Source organism: Denticeps clupeoides, chromosome 4 (genome assembly GCF_900700375.1).
Source record: "Denticeps clupeoides chromosome 4, fDenClu1.1, whole genome shotgun sequence".
NCBI lineage: Eukaryota > Metazoa > Chordata > Actinopteri > Clupeiformes > Denticipitidae > Denticeps > Denticeps clupeoides.
The window spans coordinates 26,952,840-26,972,542 of NC_041710.1; the positions used below are offsets into that span (position 1 = coordinate 26,952,840).

General features: G+C 45.1%; 2 protein-coding genes across 22 annotated transcripts in view; one reads left to right on the top strand and one right to left on the bottom strand.

The window, feature by feature from the left end:
• Positions 1-13,519, bottom strand: part of adgrl3.1 (adhesion G protein-coupled receptor L3.1) — a 111,724-nt gene extending 98,205 nt beyond the window's left edge. For all 11 annotated transcript variants that reach the window (XM_028975557.1, XM_028975558.1, XM_028975551.1 and 8 more), the window contains exons 1-2: positions 13,144-13,519; positions 701-768 (exon numbers count right to left, since the gene is read on the bottom strand). The gene's annotated coding sequence lies outside the window, so the exon portion shown is untranslated. The remainder of the gene's footprint in view (positions 1-700; positions 769-13,143) is intronic.
• Positions 13,520-14,247: 728 nt separating this feature from the next.
• Positions 14,248-19,703, top strand: part of LOC114788264 (multiple PDZ domain protein) — a 33,855-nt gene continuing 28,399 nt past the window's right edge. For 10 of the 11 annotated variants that reach the window (XR_003749528.1, XR_003749530.1, XR_003749531.1 and 7 more), the window contains exons 1-7: positions 14,248-14,549; positions 15,105-15,212; positions 15,340-15,412; positions 15,749-15,939; positions 18,486-18,659; positions 19,044-19,180; positions 19,476-19,695. Coding sequence is in view for 2 of the 11 variants with exons in the window: in XM_028976648.1 (XP_028832481.1) it covers positions 15,409-15,412; positions 15,749-15,939; positions 18,486-18,659; positions 19,044-19,180; positions 19,476-19,695 (726 nt within the window). In the remaining 9 variants the exon portion in view is untranslated. The remainder of the gene's footprint in view (positions 14,550-15,104; positions 15,213-15,339; positions 15,413-15,748; positions 15,940-18,485; positions 18,660-19,043; positions 19,181-19,475; positions 19,696-19,703) is intronic. The other variant, XR_003749529.1, reaches the window with a different exon arrangement.

Here is a 19,703-nt window from a genome sequence, read left to right on the forward strand (position 1 = left end):
GCGAAGTGAACATTGCGTTCATGCGTTCTGCGTGCGTCGCTTTCTTCACATTTTGTAAGCCAACGGAAATGTTTTTCCAGCTTCTGTTGCTATTTATTTGCTCATGACCATCACAGGATGATTTAAAAGGGCTTGTGGGGATACACCGCTTGACTTTTGATGTTCCTTGGTTGGCGCGCTCAGTCAATAAATTGAATATTCAATTCATCCCTTCAACTCTACAGGACAGTAAATCTAATTAAAATGGAAGTCGTAAATCCCATATTGTACTGCCTTGGCGAAGACTGTAAATAAGTTTGGATGAGGATTTATACAAGAGAAGCTTTTTATTTGGTTTGACGGTTTAAAAAAAAAATAGAAGACGTTGACAGACAGACATTGGACCGCTTTCTTTCTCAACACAGAAACCATTCGGGAATCATTTGACTTTCAGTACTAAATCAATACATATAGTGCTATACAACTGGTACCTTCCACGAGACACAAATCTAGAAGATGATATTATGTAGGTGTTAGTATTTATATTGTAATAAGAATATTTTCTACAGGGTTTAAAAAATGTACATATTGTATTGTGACACATATATGTTTCCATGTTTCGTGCAAACTGTTTCTTTCTGTTTTTCTTTGTGTAGTAATTATACCAGGTACTATTGTCTCTCAGACACACACACACACACATGCAGACACACAGTCTTACCTGTGTTGTATCAGAGTTGCATTAAAGTGCAGCGCATCACGTGTAGGGCTCAGTCTCACTGCATGAACCTGGAGAGAAACAAACGCAGAGAAACACGCTCAGTACAGAACCCCCATCAATCACCGCAGCTCCATTCACGCAGCACAGGCCCAATATGAGGCCTGCATAGGCTCCACTCGTAAATCACCCGGCCAAATTGCAGCGCGTGCCATTAATCCTACCGAGGCCTGCGTGTCTCTGCCACAGGGACACGACACAACGTGTGTCACCCATTCAGTCCCATTCGTTATGTTTTGTTATCATTGCCAAATCTACAATTTACATTGCAAACCACATTTTATGCTAACACACAATGAAGAACCTGTGCCAACGTACACAAAGTGACAGGAAACTGGACACAGAACAATGCCACTGCTCTTACCGGAAAGATCTGCTCTTCAGATTGTGGCCAGTTAAGGCCTGAATTGCCCATTCCCCACAGACAAAGACTTGAGGGAGAGACCCTTCCTCTCATAATTACTTCAACCTCTTGTGTTTAGTGGCACCTTGCAAAAATAATGAGCTATGAGTGCTTTGTCTTTGTGTGCGCTGTTTGATTAGAGGTATAAACGTCTGTGTGTGTCCGTATGGGTGTTTCTCTGTGTGTAATAGATAATGGAATCCTACAAAGGAAAGCCAGGCATTGTGGTGCATGGGTAAAACCAGGGACGGCATAGGCAATACTTTAATCAATTAAATCACAATAGATTTTTGTAAACTAATATTGTGGTTAAAGTGAAAAACAATGAAAACATTTTTCCATTTAAATTCTTTTGTTTGACTAAGATGTCTGATTAAAAAAAAAAAATATATATATATATATATATATATATATATATATATATATATATGTGTGTGTGTGTGTGTGTGTGTGTGTGTGTGTGTGTGTGTGTGTGTGTGTGCCCTATACATTTCTAAATGTTAATGTTAAAATTAATAAAATCTCTTTCACTTGTTACATCAAGATACAATAACCACCAAAAAACATAAAAATCTTAATAGTTGGGACCACGATCCATGAGCCTAAATCCTTTGGTTCTATCAAAAACCTTTAAAATAGGTGCTGTTGAATAGAATGAGGCAGCCCAGAGAAAGAAAAAAGAAGCCGATGGGCCATGACATGAGAAGTCATTGAAAGTAATGAACATGTAATGATGAGAAGTGAAATAAACTTTCCAGCACTTACTGGACTGCTTGCAAAAGTGGGACATAACGAAATGTAATGTTCACTGTAGACATAATCATCCACGCCAACCTGAGGTGTCTCACAATTCAACCAGCTGCCTTGCCTGACTCAGCACCCAATTACCTGGGCTCGACCCCAAGCCCATTCATACTGTAGTGACATCCCTGATGGATCCCGGTGCGCAGAAGCACCATTAGCCCGTCAAAACTCATATTCATCGTATATACCTTTTATCTGATGACACTGGCGATTCACCCTCTAGTTACAGACAGCTTCAACGCTTAAAAGCTAAATTTATCAAACTATTAACATAAAATGAAACTCATTTGTGCTTTACTTTATGTATACTACAGAAAAACTTGAGATGAAGAGAAGGCCACTCTTTTAAATGTAGATAATGAATTCTATTCACTGGTTGATATGAAGGACTATACAATCTACAATAAGACACATTTGCTCCTGAAGGTTCCACACAACTTTATATACATTTCATGGAATGTGAAATAATAGAGGCTGAAAGTGGAGATTGACAGTCCAAAATGCAGCAGGTTTCGAGGGAACTTTTACACCATTTGGTGTAACCTTGGGCCAATGTGAGAGGCGGAGGAAGCTTGATCTCCTTGTTACTCCACTGCAAACAAATGGACGGATTCTAGAGGAGGGATCTGTGGATCATGGTGTAATTCCAGCAAGGCTTGTGGGTCTATGTAGCGTTCTACATTCACAGGGAGTGGGCGAATGTCTTCTGATGTCATCTTTCTTCGACCACCTGTCAGCTGGTGACCAGCAGCGGTTGAAAAGGCTCTTGTAGGCAGACTGAAGCAATGAATTGAAATCTCACAGGCTACCACTGAAACAGTGGCTTACACAGCCATCCCACAAGGACCCCAAAAAGGCCTCCACAACTCTCCACATTCTGATCAGAATGGGGAGTTTGGCTCCAGGAATATGTTAATCGCACTGGCACTACAGTAACGTCTGGCAGGGTCCCAGGCCCTCTGAGACCACTTTTTTTCATTGCAAATGATGATCACGAAGCCATCTATTTTCAGCATAACAAAGTGAGTGAACACTTTATTGGTTTGCCCCCGTTTTGCATTAATGACAGCACGCATGAGATGTAATGGATGCTGCTAAGTAAGACCTGATGATCCATGTTAACCCTGTGATGCTGAAATGTGGCGGAATACTTGGAAATCTGATTTTTTTTTTATATTATTCTTTACAGATCGGACTCCGGACACATTGAAACTCAGAGGTCAAGAATGCCTGTCCTTCCGGACAAGAAGTGTTTTCCTCTCAACTGGTGCATTATGATGAATAATGTTGTAAGGCAATCCACCAAGCTTAAGCATCTAACCTAATAAAGCAATGGTTTCAAAATATGTTAAAGTATTTTGGTACTTGAGTGTCACTTAATGTCATTGTAACGCAACCAATGCCATTTTCTGGATGCATTTATAAGCATTCAGCTTGACACAAGCCTCTAGAATGTGACATCAAGTCAGAGGTCTGGTGTCAAGTGATTCTGGTGCAGCGATTATATACATCTGGGTCACATGGCACTTGCTGGAAAAAAGGTGCATTCAGCCGCAGTGATCAAAGGACATTTCAGCCCACTTTCACTAACAATATAACCGTGGCTGCTGAACAATGGCACAGTGTCTTTGTATTCCAGACTGAGCTCAAAGTGAAATTCAATTATTGGACCTTCTGCACAGATTCAATTAACAGATCCTCTGTGTGGGATAGCAGGACTTTTTCAGCAGAATGCAAAATAGTAGGGCAACTGTGAGTGAACTGCATTTTATATTTCCCCACCCGGCTGGAAAAACATAGCGGCTACTTTATGGTTATTTTGCAATGCTGTACTGATATTCAAAAATGTGATCTTTAAATAATAATAACTATCCTTCAGCGTGCCATGGCACATTTTTAAACAATATATTTTCCTGCTTACAAACCAAAAAATTTTACAACATCCTTAAAGTCTATTGGTGATGATGCAAGGAACTGTAATATTGCCCATAAAAATAAAAATAGCCTTTCAGTCATTTTAATATACAGTAAATCACAAGCCTTTTCAGACAGCACACCAGCTGAAAAACAAACGCACTGGGTGCTGCAACTGTGAAATCACAAGTTTGAAACATCCGTCTCTACGATGTTTCAAATGCATTTCATCAGTTAGCAATCAGATTCCTGTTAAATGAATTAGAGTAAACCATGGTGATGGTGAAGAGCCTGATTGGTTTGTATACGAGTTCAAAACAGATTTTGACTTTTTCTGACATTTGTCTACTTTTAATAAAACATAGCACATAGCACTAGCGGATGCCAGTGAAATAATGTAACCATAAAGGAAACACACTTTATTATGGTTGACAAAGGCAGAACTATACTAATTTATGCTTTCTAACTGGCAGGGAATTGTGAGAAAATGGCTTGGCTTCCCGTAGTAGAAGGCAAAAAAGAACAGAATACAAGAACAATCAGTGAAAAATAACCTTGCCATTTTCTACATGTCTATATTTTCTCTTTTATGACATTAAGGAAGACTGCTGAGTTGTTTCCCTGTCCGTGTCCCGTACTCACTCTCCCACTGTTCGTTTCTGATGGAGAAATACAACGGAGCGCTGAATGTCACTGTTGACTCTAATAACTGGCCTCATTCACCAAGATAAAGCAGGAACTCAGAGCGACCTTTACCTCTGACTGATACCCGTAGGGGAGGCGTACGGCAAAGCTGTGGCACATGCAGCACAGTCATGCATGCCAACGTCCCAACATGCTGCTGCGTTCAATATAACCGATCAACTCAAAATCATGACAGAAATCATGACCAACGTCATAAAAAAGCAATCACCACAACTGTACATCTGCCCTTTGTCTTTGACCTCGGAGCTGCTGTGAGGTAACGATCAGAAGAAAAGACAGAGAAATGCCATGGTTTATGTGACCAGTCACTCATGATACAATGTAGGTGAGGTACTTCTTTCATCATAACTTTACACTTTAAAAATGGGAATCCTAGCTGAAGCATCTACAGGGAAAACAATACTCCCCATAAGAGACCCTGAGGAACCCCATATTTCAAGTAGCAATTCCATAACACAAACTTATTAACAGCTGAAAAAGCAAAAAGTAATGACCTTTATAACTGAATAATTTCAAAGCCACATTTAAATCCAAGAAATTGCCATCACGGTTGTCTTCTATCCAAGCTTCTTAAGTATTAGAAGTTCTAAATTAAAATTCTAAATCTAACGTTCTAAAATTAAGTTCTAAATTAGCTAAAACATTAGGCTTGAACTTTCTTAACCCCTGTATTGTGACATGCATTATTCCCTTAATGCCCAGCTCTGATTAGTTGAGCACATCATATACATGATATATAGGATGACTGTAGTAGAAATTATGCATTGTTTCGTTTTGAGGACAACCTGGCTTGTCCTCTCTATTATTACGCTTCATTAACGCCGCTGTATCATCTATTATTCATTTTATGAGTGGTTTTAAAATATTGAGACTTTGAAGCGCTGAGGGGAGATTGTATTATGTTGTAGACTGTCAGCTTGCTACTGTCTGGACCATGTGATGCAGTGAAGGCCCAGTGTGGAAAACTGCTGCATGCTTTAAAGTATGTACAGTGGATATAAAAAGATTTACACGCCCTGTTAAAATGCCAGGTTCTCGTGATGAAAAATTGAGTTAACAAAAATTTCAAGTCATTCCCCACCTTTAATGCGACCTATAATTTATACCAATCGAAAACAAACAAATCTCTTAAGGGGGCATCCTTACAATAAAATGGTTGCATAAATGTGCACACCCTTAATCTAATACTTTGTTTACATCTTGGCAAGTCTACCGTGCCAAAGTGTTCCAAATCTGTCAAATTGCGAGGGAATCTCTTGTGCACAGCCCTAAAAAGTCTGTATGCTTCTCATATCCTCCGTATGTAATGCATGAAAATCTCAAAAAAAAAAAAATCTAGATCCCCCCTCGCCTAATTAGAAGAATTAGCATTTTCTTCAAGAAAAGAAAACGCTGTGAGAGGTGCACACGCAGTAAATGTGTACGGCGTGCGTCCGAATCTCTGCGCATTAAAGCGAGTTCGCTCCCTTGCGCAGTGCCGCGCTGTGTGGTAATTGGCTTTACTATCCGGCTCAGGGGCAGTGAACATCACTGCTATGGTCGGGTGGGCAAAGACCAGAACAAAAAGACTGATGTGGGCCGGCAGCACGCTGAATGACCACAGGCAATGAAGAGAGAGATCGAGGGGGGGGGTGAGAGTGGAAGACGCAGAGAGATTCAGACAGACAGTGGAGACACACACACACACACACACACAGTTAGTCAGACAGTCAGACCAGACGAGAGCCTCGACTGGCCTCCTAATATGACCATGAACCCTAAAACAAATGAATAATGAAGGAGACGGGGAGATGCGGGCAGGAAGGAGGCCTGGCACTTCCATCATCAGCTCGCTTTATTTAAGGATATGATAACCTGGCTCATTAGAGACCCGAGAGAAGGAACCAAAAAAAAAAAAAGTTGTGGAGATGCAGGGTGGCTCCCACTCATTCGCCTCTCCCGGTCCCTCCCTCTGTCAAACATGGCTGCCCTGGCCTTGACTCGTCATTTTTTGTGCGTTCAGTGCTGTGCGTTCCTGTGGTTCGCTTCCAACCCCCAGATGTGAGGATGCGCGCTGAGAGATAAATCATCCTTTCCACCATACGGGAATCCTGAAGTTCATGTTGAAACTACACATCCGCCGTAGATAAGCTATTTGTAATATTTATGTGTTTGATTGTCATATCTGTGCCCGGAGTGTAAATCGCATGTAAGAAGCACAAGAAAAGAAAAGGAAAAAGTAAGGAAATCTACTTCGGCGACAACAGGAATAATTGAACCATCGGGCCCCTGTGGAGAGTTGCCATCTGTGCACATCCAACATGCAGAAGTGGGAGGATCTCCCTCTGCAGCGAGCATCCATCACCTTGAAAGTATAAATGATACTTAAAGGTCCCCTATTATGAAAATTTCACTTTGTGAGATGATTTAACGTTAGTTCCCCTGGCCTGTCTGTGGTCCTGCAGTGGCCAGAAGTGGCGATAGATGTAAAGCGTGCTTTGGCCATTCTGCTTAGCCATTCAGAGAGCGGCAGCTCAGACGGTCGGACATGGAATTTGTCCCCGTATGTCTTCATAAGGGGAAAGGTTACGTCCCCGTTCTCATGCTTTGTCCAGAGAATTCCTGGTTGCACCAAACATTGTGGTTGGTGAATGGTGTTGATGATGTCATTTCTCCGAATGCTCGCTCACTTCTATAGGCTGCTCTCCTCCTCGTCCCGCCTCTCTCATCCTCATTAGCATTTAAAGCGACACGCCACTAACACTTATATAAAAGCATAAAAAAAAGAATAATAATGGACCTATAAACACCGCCACACACGGCCTCCAGAAGCACGGACAAGTGATGGTTGAAGGGAAAAGAAAGAGGAAAAGGTTTTTCGGCAGGCTTCTCACAGCCGTGGAGCGCAGGAGGGGACACGAGCCATTACTTCGGAAAGACGTGGAAAACAGATGGCTGTCACTGAGTATTTATGCATGAGGTATGATTGCGAGTGCCAGGAAGACAATACCGCGAGGGGCCAGGGGAACAGGCGGCTGGATGAAGTAATCACAGCCAAGGGCCAGTCAGTCACAGCACAGGCACATGTGTCACTCGGGGAAATTACATTAGATTGAAACCCCCCCCAACCGCCCAACAAGACCCTAAAACAACAGAACGACACAATGCAGAATAATACATTTGGCCACGATGCAAGCGAGTGAAAGGGACAAGCGGGTTTGGTCACAAACGTTAAATGGGTTTTTTTAAAAATCCCCGAAGAGGCCGGAAAAACAACAGAGGCGTACGGGGGGGGGGAGAGGCATTCCCACCGCAACACCGATCAAGATAAAGGAGCGAGAGAGAGAAAAAAAAAAGTTTTTCCATCCGACTTAGACAAACTCAGCTGAGACGCGCCGGGGGAAGCGCAATCAATCACCCAGCTCCTTCGCTCCCGCCGCAATTAAAACTCACGAGGCCCCGGCCCAGATCTGACACTGTCTTTTCATCTTGAAAAGCGCCCGGTGCCCTCGCCGCAGCCCTCTATATTTAGCCGCGCGTCTGCGCCCATGGCGTGTTTATGAAGATCTAATGCTGGCTTGATGGAGCCATAGTAACCCGCGACCCCGGAGACTTGCACAAATACACACAGACGGACGCAGCGCACCCGACACACACGCAAACACCGGGCCCCTTAGGATTCATGAGAACAACAGCGCACAGCAGTATGAACAGCAACAGGCCCATAAGGCTTATCCCCCAGCAACCCCACGCCTCACTTCAATCTCTAACTCTCTGTACGTTTTCCACCTATATTCCCTTCTAGATCTGCACCTTAACCTTTAACCAATCTTGTTTGAAGAACTGCGACTTGGAGGAATTTATGCTTGGCACCTAAAGCGGAGCACCCAGTTCCCATGACCAGTGACCTCGGACATTGTGCCATGTGACCCCAAATCAGCTTTGAAAATAATAAAAGGAAGGGGGAGACCGAATGTTTTAGATAAGCAACTGAATTTAAGTAAATGCGTAACAGACAGGAGGAGAAAATAAATTACATCGTGGCTGTTCAAATACAAGATTGTGGTCACCGTCAATTAAATACACTTTCATCATAGGTAATCAGAAATAACCAGCAGATTTAATCAGTAATATGTATTTGTGCATTAAATATAGCTATTAACCCCCCCCCCCCAAATACTCATTGATTTTTTTTAGCAGGTTTGCTAAAAAAATTGTCTTGATTTAACTTATTCAAGAATTAAACATCTGTGATGATGGAACTTCAGTGGATTAACAACACCAATAATGAGACTACATAAAGGTAGTTATGTTGAAACAAAACACTTGAAATATTAACTTTTCCACAGATTTGTACAAAACATTGCTGTTTTTTTTCCACAGGAAGAGTAATAGCATTACAGACCCAATTTCCAATATCCATGTCCATTATCCACTCCACTCCTCTCCCACAAAAAACACATGGAAAAATATACTTATCAAATGTGAACGTTGATTACTCTTACGGTTAGACTTAAATGAACCCCTAATTTACACTATTAAATTAAGCCAAGTTTTGTGAAATCCTGACATACAATTCAGACGCTGCGCTGCGATGCACACACAGCAGATGAGGGAAAAAAAATCCATAATTGAATATATGATTGATAATATTAATACATCAGCCTGAGTGGACAACGTTTGTTTAACATGGAGATGTAAAGGTTAAAGTACAGCATAAAAAAGCAACAATAGACGTGGGCCTGTGATGGGTTAACAATCGTCTTTTCAAGACAGTAACAATATTGACTTGCTTTCCACGTATGAAATGAGTCACACTTCACTTTCAGATATAAAGGGTCTAAGGAATAAAGAATTCTCACCCGTCATCGTCACATTCAAACATCCCATAATGAACCCCAGAGGGGTGTTTGAAAATATTGATAAGGCAATAAATAAATAAATAAATATTTTTATTTTTTTTTACTTGGTGACATTATATCGATACAAAGATATCAAAGACTGATATTTCTGTATACACATTTAGCCAACAATTCATTTCTGAGTTGTGTTTTTTTGGCTGACTTATTAATGTAATCCCAATATATCACAATAGATTTATATCGTAAACCCTGTATCGTGTCATATCATGAGATCTTTGCCAATACACATGCTTAGCAGTTATCATAAAGTGGTCTTTTGTATTTCTTTGCCTCTTCTTTAGCCTTTATGTTTTAATTCTTTTGTGTTGTACAAAAGATAACACAACTACTGTAGACATCATAAATCCTGATCAGGTCTCTTAATCCACTGCATAGTTTAAATCCACTCTGGGCTAATAAAAATGCAGGTCCAGACCATCAAATACAGGCATGGGGGTTCATTCAAATTCATCCCCACATTTTGGCTGAACCCGAACAGAAGGCTCTCATGTGGCCCACAAATTCTTGCTATTTATCTGAGCACAAAATAAGGGAGGAATTAAGCGAATGTAAAAACTTTTAAATGTTTGATAAGAACATATTTCCCTGTGGATCACGAAAAAACAAGCCCGCTATTGCAGTTCCTTCAATTCCAAAGAAATCATTGAGTTTTCGTAAATGGAATTAATTGTGTTGTCATTTCTGTGCAGTAATAAATACTTGTAGGGCCAACTGGGAAGTAACTAGTAGCAACGGGTTGGCATGGGTATTACAGAACCGGTGTAGAGTTGGTGTGGGAGAATTGTCCAGCATTGGGTTTGCCTTTCACTGCCTTCTGTGGGGGCACTCCGACCGCAGATTCCTAGACTGAAACTCACCAGAAGACTGGTGAAGTGATGTGAACAGTAGATAACGTAGCCGCCACTCACCCAGACCACAGAAACAGACCTAGCAGCAAACAAAGCAAACACATAGAGCTCCAGTGATTATTTGCAGTATTTCCTCGAATAATATGGCTGTTTACTCTGAGATTATGTGTAAGGTGGGCTGCACAAAGAGGTTTGGAATGTTATTGTGCGCAGCAGATCAACAACCAGAAATGGCACTGCAACTTGTGGAATGGTGTGAGTCCGACCCTTTCGGTCTTATTCACCGGGTCCGTCGTCAGACCCTCTGTGCCGGTGACTCACTTGGCCCGTTCAGCCGGGACGCCATGTTCACATTTACAGGATAACAATGAAGATGAGTTTCTTCCCTCGGCACAACGGCCGCTCAGAGCCGAAGAAGAAGGAACATTGCCCCCCCGCTGCCCCATGCCTCTGTGTTTGGGCGGACGTGTCGAGGGCATCTCGACGAGTGAAGAGTCCTGGGGTCAGGGCTACGGGCATTGTGGCTGATTTCCTGCCAGACCTAAAATAATCTGAGGACCTTTCAACAGCCCATTGAAAATCAGAATGGCCTTGCGGAGCTGATTTCCCCCATTCATTTTGGAAAATAGCCTGGCACACACACTCGGGCCGCCGTTCTCCGGGCATCCAGCTGGGCCCAGCTGTTTGTAAAGCAGGGCCTACGTGCGCGCCCGTGCGTTCGCCCACCCCGACGCGGCTCGGCCCTCCGCTGCGAACGCGGACCACCCCCCCGAGCCTCGAGGGCCGCGCGGCACCGGGCCACGGGCCCGCCGTTCCATTACCAGGGAGGGAGGGAGGGCGCGAGCGAGCGAGACGCTGGCTCCTGAGGATTGCCGCGGTGACAGATGCTGATGCGCCAGGCCCCGTTCGCTCCCAGTAAACAAGCCACATCTGCTTAAAACAAAGCCGGCTAAAATTAGCATCCGCCCCGTGCTAATTCATAACTATTAAATGGGAGACATGTTTGCTTACAACGGGGGATGGCGATTAGCGTGAAACCCTCTGTCCAACGTGTTTTAGTGATTTCATGGTTAATGAGAAATGAGACTGAGATCTCATTGCTTCTTTCGGGGGATGGGTGGATTCAAAGTAAGAATCGTTCGGTTCAAATAGCTCATTTGTAGATACAACTCAAGGCACTGAACTGCACGAAATTTGGATGCAGGGCCGCGAACTTTTGACTGACGCACTACCAAAGAAACCAAAGAGAATGAACAAGAAAGCGATAGTAACTGGATAGTTACTGGATTTAATTTTCTCCCAAATACAGCAAATAGTTAAATGCTAACAAGCTAAGCTAACCAGCTACTGCGAATTCGCTAGTAGGCATGCTCGGCCATGGTTATTTACAGAAGAGATGCGGCATGGGCTAATGGATCTTAGCATTGTTAAAGAACTTTTAAAATTCCCCCCCGTAAAGTGCAGTATGCACTAAATCCGGGTATTCATCAGCTACCCAATTATGTGAAGCAAATAATAAAGGGTTAAATATCAAGATATAACATATACTAAAGACTGGTTTATAATAAATGGTCACACTTGCCATTTCTTGAATATGTCATATAAACACGGCTAGAGATTTGAGGTTTTTCGTACAGCACAATCAATATGCACAAAAAGCATTTTCAATCAATGCAAATTGCATAAAAAAAGAAGAACCGCAACACGTCATTCCCTATTCCAAGTGCAGAGCGTCTATCTGTGACGATCTGAGAGAAGGAGGATAAAACATGGAAAACACTGGGGACCGATTGGGTTATCAAGGTCAGTAAAATGCCTGTAGACGAGCGCCGTCACTGACAATTCCTCAGACGGGCCGAGCCAGAATCCGGCGTCCAGTCGCGGCGCCCATTAACTTTGCAAATTCACCACCAGCGTGCGCATCAATGATTATCCAGCTGACTGCATCTGAATGATCGAATCTGGCAGCCAGATGATTGACTTTTAATGGCACACAGCACCCGGGTAAAATAAATATATAAATAAATAAAAAAGGAAGACCACTAACAGTCTTATTCCCATTCACCGCCGGCGTAAAGCATTAATGTCAGAGTTCAACGGCTAATTCCCAGACAGACTGTCAGGAGGGACCGGTGGTCCTTCACTTCAAAGTAAACACCCCATGAAAAGCCCTCAATAAATAACACCTGCTTATGTTGGACGTTTATGCTTTTTTATGACATCCTCGGCGATTTACGCCGCTAAAGACGTCGACATTTGGAAATAACACCGAAGTGGACCTATAATGTGAGCACAGCACCCTATAATAACTCTGATGATAATAATACATTTGAATTGTTGCTGTTATTGTTATTATTATGATGATGATTAGATGTCAAGGTCACGTGTGGTTAAGCATCCCACGCCTGCTTTGGAGCAGACGCACCAGGTCCCCTGTAGACCCGCTGGAAGACGCGTACACGCGTGACGCGTGGCTGCAGGGACACGTTATAAGCTTCTGGCGGCGTCTCCCGCTTGGCCGGCGGCTGAAATGAGGCGTTGAAAATCGGATTCTTACATAAAGGTTGAACGGCGAGGAGGGAGGGGGGGGGGGACGGTGCTCGGGAGTGGGACGTGCCGAGGCTGCAGCCCACCGTTCCGCAGCGTGTCTGGCGCTTTCCACGCCGAATAATGATAACGATGAAAGAAACGAGCGAAAAGAGGGACGCACCACACGCTCGGCGTGTGACACGGTCCTGAGACGCTCGTGCCGGCCACCGGAACCGGAGCCGCGCAATGTCGGGGTGGGTGGGGGGGGGGCGCGCATCTTACCCCATCTCATTACCGCAGCAGCGACCGCGTCCGCCTCCCTCCATCGAAACACGGCGCCGTCGCTTATACGTCCTTTATAACGTCGGAACACGAAACAGCTGATTTAAAAAAAAAATGATAATAAAAAAATGAAAACGCGACTCCGGACGTTTTGTTCTTCGGCTCCTTTTTTTGTTCGGTTCCCAGCTGAGACGCGGCGGCGGCGGTGGAAGTGGAGCGCGGGTTTATATCCTCCAAGCGCCGGAAAACGCGCCTCCGCCAAGCCGAGGGTATCCAGACCAGCGCCCGTGGGTCGCGGGCCGCCCCGACGCGCAGGTGTCTCCGAAGCGTCCACGCGTGGAGCAGCCCGGCTCCGGAGCGAAAGAATGCGCTGGGAGAAAATGACAGGACGACGTGTGCGTCCGGCGCCTCCTGATGCATCGGCGGGGGCGGGTTCTCGGCGCGATTCTCCGAGGTCGAGCGCCATCTAGCGGCCGAGCTCGCATCTCGCCCTCGCCGCGTTTTATTTGGCGCGGATTCGGTCAAGCAAAAGCACATTATGGCTAATCGATGACATTTGAAACTCATATCTAAGATGACCCCAGGGTTGTGATTGTCAGACTATATAACGAATCGTTCCCTCTGGGCACAAGAGCATCGTTCCAGTGATTTGGAACTTTCATTCGGTTCACGATAAAGTCTCGGATCATTTCCACAGGGCCTGAGATGGTCCTTTGGCTGTTCGGTGGCATTTACATTTTAGAGTTTTAAAATTGCAATTCATAGGAATTGTGTGATTATCTTTTCCATATAAAATGAAAATGAATGTTGTTATTTTCCGAAACATCTTTGTTAAAAATCCTGATTTCATCGATATCACCTTTGGCCTCAGCAAAGTACATTTAGACGTATGTATTCGCGCCCAGTAAGAAAAAATGATTAATTACATGCTACACTCCTGCTTGTAAGGAAATAGCTTCATAGAAGTCGCATGACTCGTTCGGTTCATTTCGGTTCCCTTCGTTTGATTAAATGAGCCATTCAAAGGAGCCATTTCTTAAGGAACGGTACATTGCCAATTCACGGTAGCAAATCTGCCGCTGTCGTTCTGTAGATATGCGTCTGTGCCCCGAACCTGGCAGGGTAAAAACTGTATTGATCCGGCCCCCCTTTCTCTCCGATCATTTGTGAATCCCGGGGGGGAGGAGGCGCGCAGCGGACATGCGCCGTCGCCGTCGCGGCCAGCTGTCATTCGCACCCTCCGGCCGGCGCTCCGCGGGGACCCTGCTTTACGTCGGTCTGCGCTCGTCCACGTCCAGTCCGCGTCCGTCCGTGGTTCGGTCTCGACCGACGCGCCTGCGGGGCGGGGGGCGGGCATCGGCGCGGGAAACCTGTTGCTCGGTCCGGGGACGGGAGGAGACATGGAGGTGAGCGGAGCGGCCGGAGGTCCAGGCACTGGGGGATTGAAATGATTTAAACCGGGATTCAATCTAAATTGATTCGCAATTTGTACATGAGGTGTGATTTTCGTGACCTTTGTTGTTAGTCATATTGGCATTATCAGCTGGAAGGCCTAAATGAACGAAATACACCCTATGTATTTTAGCTGAGCTAAATAAACGATTATTAATAATGACCCAATGAATAATACATATACTAAAAGTGCTGCCATTATAAGGAATAAAAATGCTGCTAATGAAGACATGTCTAGCACTCTGTACTCGTATTGTACCATCCTGTAATTGGTGCCATTGCCATGACAGTTACCTGTATCTTGTCACTCACAAAACTAGTTCGCCTTTTTTGACACTCAGGCGTGAATCGGGCCGGTCGTAAGGACATCTGTCCGACTTAATTACTGTCCTCCGTGGTTAAGGCCATTTACAGATGTTAATCCGGGGAGTAAGAGCATTAGTGAACTGCCACATTCAAACAAGCTTGTTTGTGACATCTCTGTGTCCTCCACACGGCCCTGGCTGTAGTGGTGATGCGACCCCTGACATCAGCATGAGATTGCAGCTAGAGGAATTATCAGAGCAAGAGAACATGATGGCCAGATCCTAGTGGCCTGTTCACCTCGTCTAGACAAGGTAGGTTGCTGATCTAGAGGCTTTTTGCCTTGGTTCACAGTTTGGTATATTTGATCAACAAGGGTCTGATGTAGTAATATGATAATAACGTGATAATTATGATCTCCATGTTATAACTCCTTCGCAGCTACAAGGGCATTAACAGAGCAGCGAGGAGGGCCGCCGGTCTGAAATTAAAAAAAGTTTGCTGGGCACCATGGGTAAGTTGATAAGACTCAGCGCCAGCAGTGAGTGGGGTCTTTCGCTTCTGTACTTTATAAGAGGATTTGTTTAATTAACACAGCAAGCTCTTGCATAATCGGTCTCTGTGTGAAACTGGAGTGTGAAACAGTACATGTGGAACATGCGACTCCATTACAGTGCATGAGATGTGCAGTCTATGTGATAAATTGTGGGTTTTTTTTTAAGGAATTAAACAGAATATGACTTTTAAAACAAATTTAATAACTACACACATGAAAAGGACCCCAATGGTGACATTCTCTTGCCATGTTATTAAAACTGATTGCCCTTTTTTGCTGTATGAATGCATGCAGATACGCAGCGTGTTCTGGAGGCGGTGGAGCGTCTGCAGGCCCGGCTGAAGGAGCGCGGGGATCTGCCCACCGAGGAAAAGCTGAGCCTGCTGAAGAGTGTACTGCAGAGCCCCCTTTTCCACCAGATACTCCTCCTACAAGAAGCAGACCAGCAGAACCAGCATAGCCAGCGGAGCCGTGGATTAACTCAGGTTCTCACACCCGGGGCAGCTAACACAGCCTGCCGAGTTGCCGTAGCTTCACACAAGGCACAGAGTGTGACATCAGTAGTGTGGCACTGAGGTTTGGGGAACAGCCCACCATGTGACCTGAAGTGACAATGGAGTACAGTCAAAGGGACGCAGTTAGACAGCACACAGACTCAAAAAGCCCTGGCAAACATGAAAGCCTGGACACTGCAGACACCAGACAGCCTGAAGGTCTCTTCCTTTGTGGCTCAGTCTGCCTTGTAATGGCTGCCACTAATCAGCCTCAAGGAATCACTTGTGTGGGCGTGACCTTGCCCCCCCAACACCCCCCGACTGCAGTAGCGTCCTCACTGGCTAATTTGTTGTCTACGTCTGAAAACACTGAAAACGTAGAGATCAAGACAAGAGGCAGTGCAGCAAACAATCCCCTGGCTGAAGGGGGAGAAAGATGGATCAGTATCTTGGAACCGTAAATTTCGAAAATATTTGAACTCACGTTGAACCCCCACATTGGTCAAGGTTCCCTGGTCATTTGCCCACAAAACCCAGTGGATAGTTTAGTCCCGGATCCAGTCCAACCATTACTGCCACATCTCCGGATGGTCGTGTCCAACAGCCCATTGTCAGGGTTGGCAGTTTCAGCAACATTGCAGCCTCTGTGAATAACATTAATCGCATAATAAAACACTGCGCCGCATGACCCCGGGCTTCATGCTGTCAGCAAACAGTCAAATCTGGGTTCAAATCTTAGACAATTTAGCTGGATGAATGGTTTGATCGCTAAAATTATTTCCGTTCCCTTGCCAAGCCATGTGTGCGGTAAACACTCAGATCCAAAAAAAAATGCATTTAGTGTCTGATACAGCCAGTTCATTGTAACACGCAGGGTAGCCGGGGTCAGGGTCAGTGCAGCACCCTACACAGGAATATAATAGCTGTGTGGGGGGCTGAATTAGCTGTCCGATTAGAGGAGAAAGGTAGGCCGTTCAGTCACGTTAGATTCCCGGGCAAATTACCATATCAAGCACGTGCCCCATTAATGGGGGTCTTAGCTTGGCCATTAATCAGCTATAACCCACCAAACTCACCCCTGAATGGAACACCCACCCTGGCTTTCAGCTGTTTGCCAGCCGTTTAAATGCGCATCCATGGAGCAACGTGTGTCGGGGAACGAGATGAGGGAGAAAAAATAAAAAACTGCCAAGTGTTCAACATGTTTCTGCTGTGATCACAGTTATCTGCAGTTCTCATAAATAAGTGTCCGTTTTACGAACGTGGCGAGCAGCAGACAATGTGAGAGAAGAGACCATATGGCTTGCAGACATTTCTCCTGCCTTCTTCTGTTCATCTGTTCACTGCAGTCAACAGTAAACACAGCTCGTTGCATAACAGCTTCAGACGGAGTTGCGGCACAACTGCAGGGTTGATGGGGGTTCTAGTGACCTCGGCGTCGAGCTGTAATTGGGCCTAAAAAGTTGGGCCCGAGCCCGACAGAAATTTGCCTGAGCTCGACAAAATCCGACCCGGCCTGACAAGTACAGACTAAGAGGGAAAGGAAATGTGTGGGGAAACGAGAGGTTTTGAAACATTATCGCCGGAGGCTCGCCTACGTCTCACCTCCTCAGCATCCATTTTCTGATCTCTATTGAGATAATTAAAAACGCATCACCTGGCGAGAATTTCACATCAGATGAACATTTAAAAGAAAAATTTATAACATGCGAAACACTTTTACCAATCGGCAAAACAAATTTACATGCAGCAAATCGAATCGAAAGGATAGGTGCTCAAGACCCGACCCGCGCCGAGCCCAATTAAAATGATACAAATTGAGCCCGAACCCCATGGGTAAATGAATTGAAATATATTTTTGGACTAAAACTTGCTAATTTAGGGACTTAACCCTGTGTTGCTCCAGGGCACTGAAGCTGTAATTAGTGAAAGGTAGCCGCCCTGCGTAAGAGCATCGGATAAATGAATAAATGCAAACGCAAATGAGCGCTAACATTGTTACTCAGTAATGCGGTTAGAGCTGGCATGCAGAGCGGGCCGACTTGGCATGAGCTGCATCTGTAAGTACGGCGTGGGGCGGACCCGAAGCCCGCCGGTAATCAGCTTACCTGAGCTGCCTTCTAAAGCTGCTCCGAGAAGACAGACACAAACACACACACACACACACTTTCTCTCACAAACAAGACAACGTGTCACAAAGCTGTTTTGCAGAAGCCACTCCCATTAACACCTTCCTACACATGCAGACATTTGAAATGCACACAAAGGGCATGGAATAAAAGTGGTAGTGGCCTAGTGGGTAACACACTCGCCTATGAACCTGAAGACCCAGGTTCAAATCCCACTTACTACCATTGTGTCCCTGAGCAAGACACTTAACCCTAAGTGGCTCCAGGGGGGGGACTGTCCCTGTAACTATTTACTGTAAGTCGCTCTGGATAAGGGCGTCTGATAAATGCTTGAAATGTAAATGAAATGTAAAAGTTGTGGGACCACCTAGTCACCCCTCTTTGTGTTTGTGTGTGTGTAATGGTCAGCAGGGCGGCAAGTTGCCACGGTCTCAGTCCATGAAAGACTCGGCGATGGGCAGCGCGCCACCCAAGCTGGGACAGAAATACTGCAGCCGCAGCGGCTCGCTTGACTCCCCTGCCTTCTCCGCGGACACCGGCTCCGAGGACCAGTGGGATTTCGCTGTCCGTTCCCTGGCTCAGGTACCCTCCATCGACGACAACAGCAGCTTCAAGCCGAACACAATTTAGATCAGTTTGTGGGAGCATAACCAGCCTAATGAATTAGTTTAGACTACAAAGATCCTGGGGCGGCATGGCGGCACGGCGGTTAGTGTGGGAGTGTGTGTGCTGAGTTCTACTACTTAATGAGTGAACGAAACCTAATGCTCAATAAAATCATCCAGCAACCAACTAGCCCTCAAGCAAATTCCGCTCATATGCATCCTGCCGCCATCGTGGCCCGGAGCAACCAACTTAACCCCGTGTTGCTTCAGGGGACAGAACCTTCAGTTAGTCAATGTAAGTCACTCTAGACATAGTTAATGCTGCCACGACAGCAGTGGTGATGGTTTGTGTGTGTTGCAGGGCCGTTATGTGCTGACCGTCGAGCTGTTGAAGGGGTCCGCCGGCCTGGGATTCAGTGTGGTAGCTCTAACGATGGGCGACAAAGCGGGACTGGGCATCTTCTTAGAGGAGATCCAACCAGGCGGCGTGGCTTATAGGTACACTCGCACACCCACCATAAAGTTTGGATATACTAGTATACTAGTCACTTACTAAATTCTGACTATGAATGCAGGCAGTAAACTGCTATTCTAATGCTACTTCAGATATAAATGCTATATTCATAAACTCTTCTGAAAAACATAAGAACTACCATTAATAATTGATGTGTGCTACTGAAATATTGAGGTATACCCAGTGTTTACAGCTTTGAAAATTATGTTTTGATTCCAGTTGATCTCTCCCTCTCTCTCTCTCTCTCTCTATATATATATCTCTCTCTCTCTCGCTCAGGGATGGTCATCTGAAGCAGGCCGACCAGATCCTGGCAGTGAATGGACAGCTCTTTGGTCCTGCCGTGACCCAGCAGCAGGCCGTCAAAGTCCTCCAGAATGTTGTTGGCCGGGTCAGACTGACTGTGGCGAGAGGACCAATCCCACACCTGTCCAACCCGCCGATGACCAGAACAGTGTCTCTGCCCAAAAACCTCTCTGATCTTTCTGCACCAAACAGTGTAAGCCA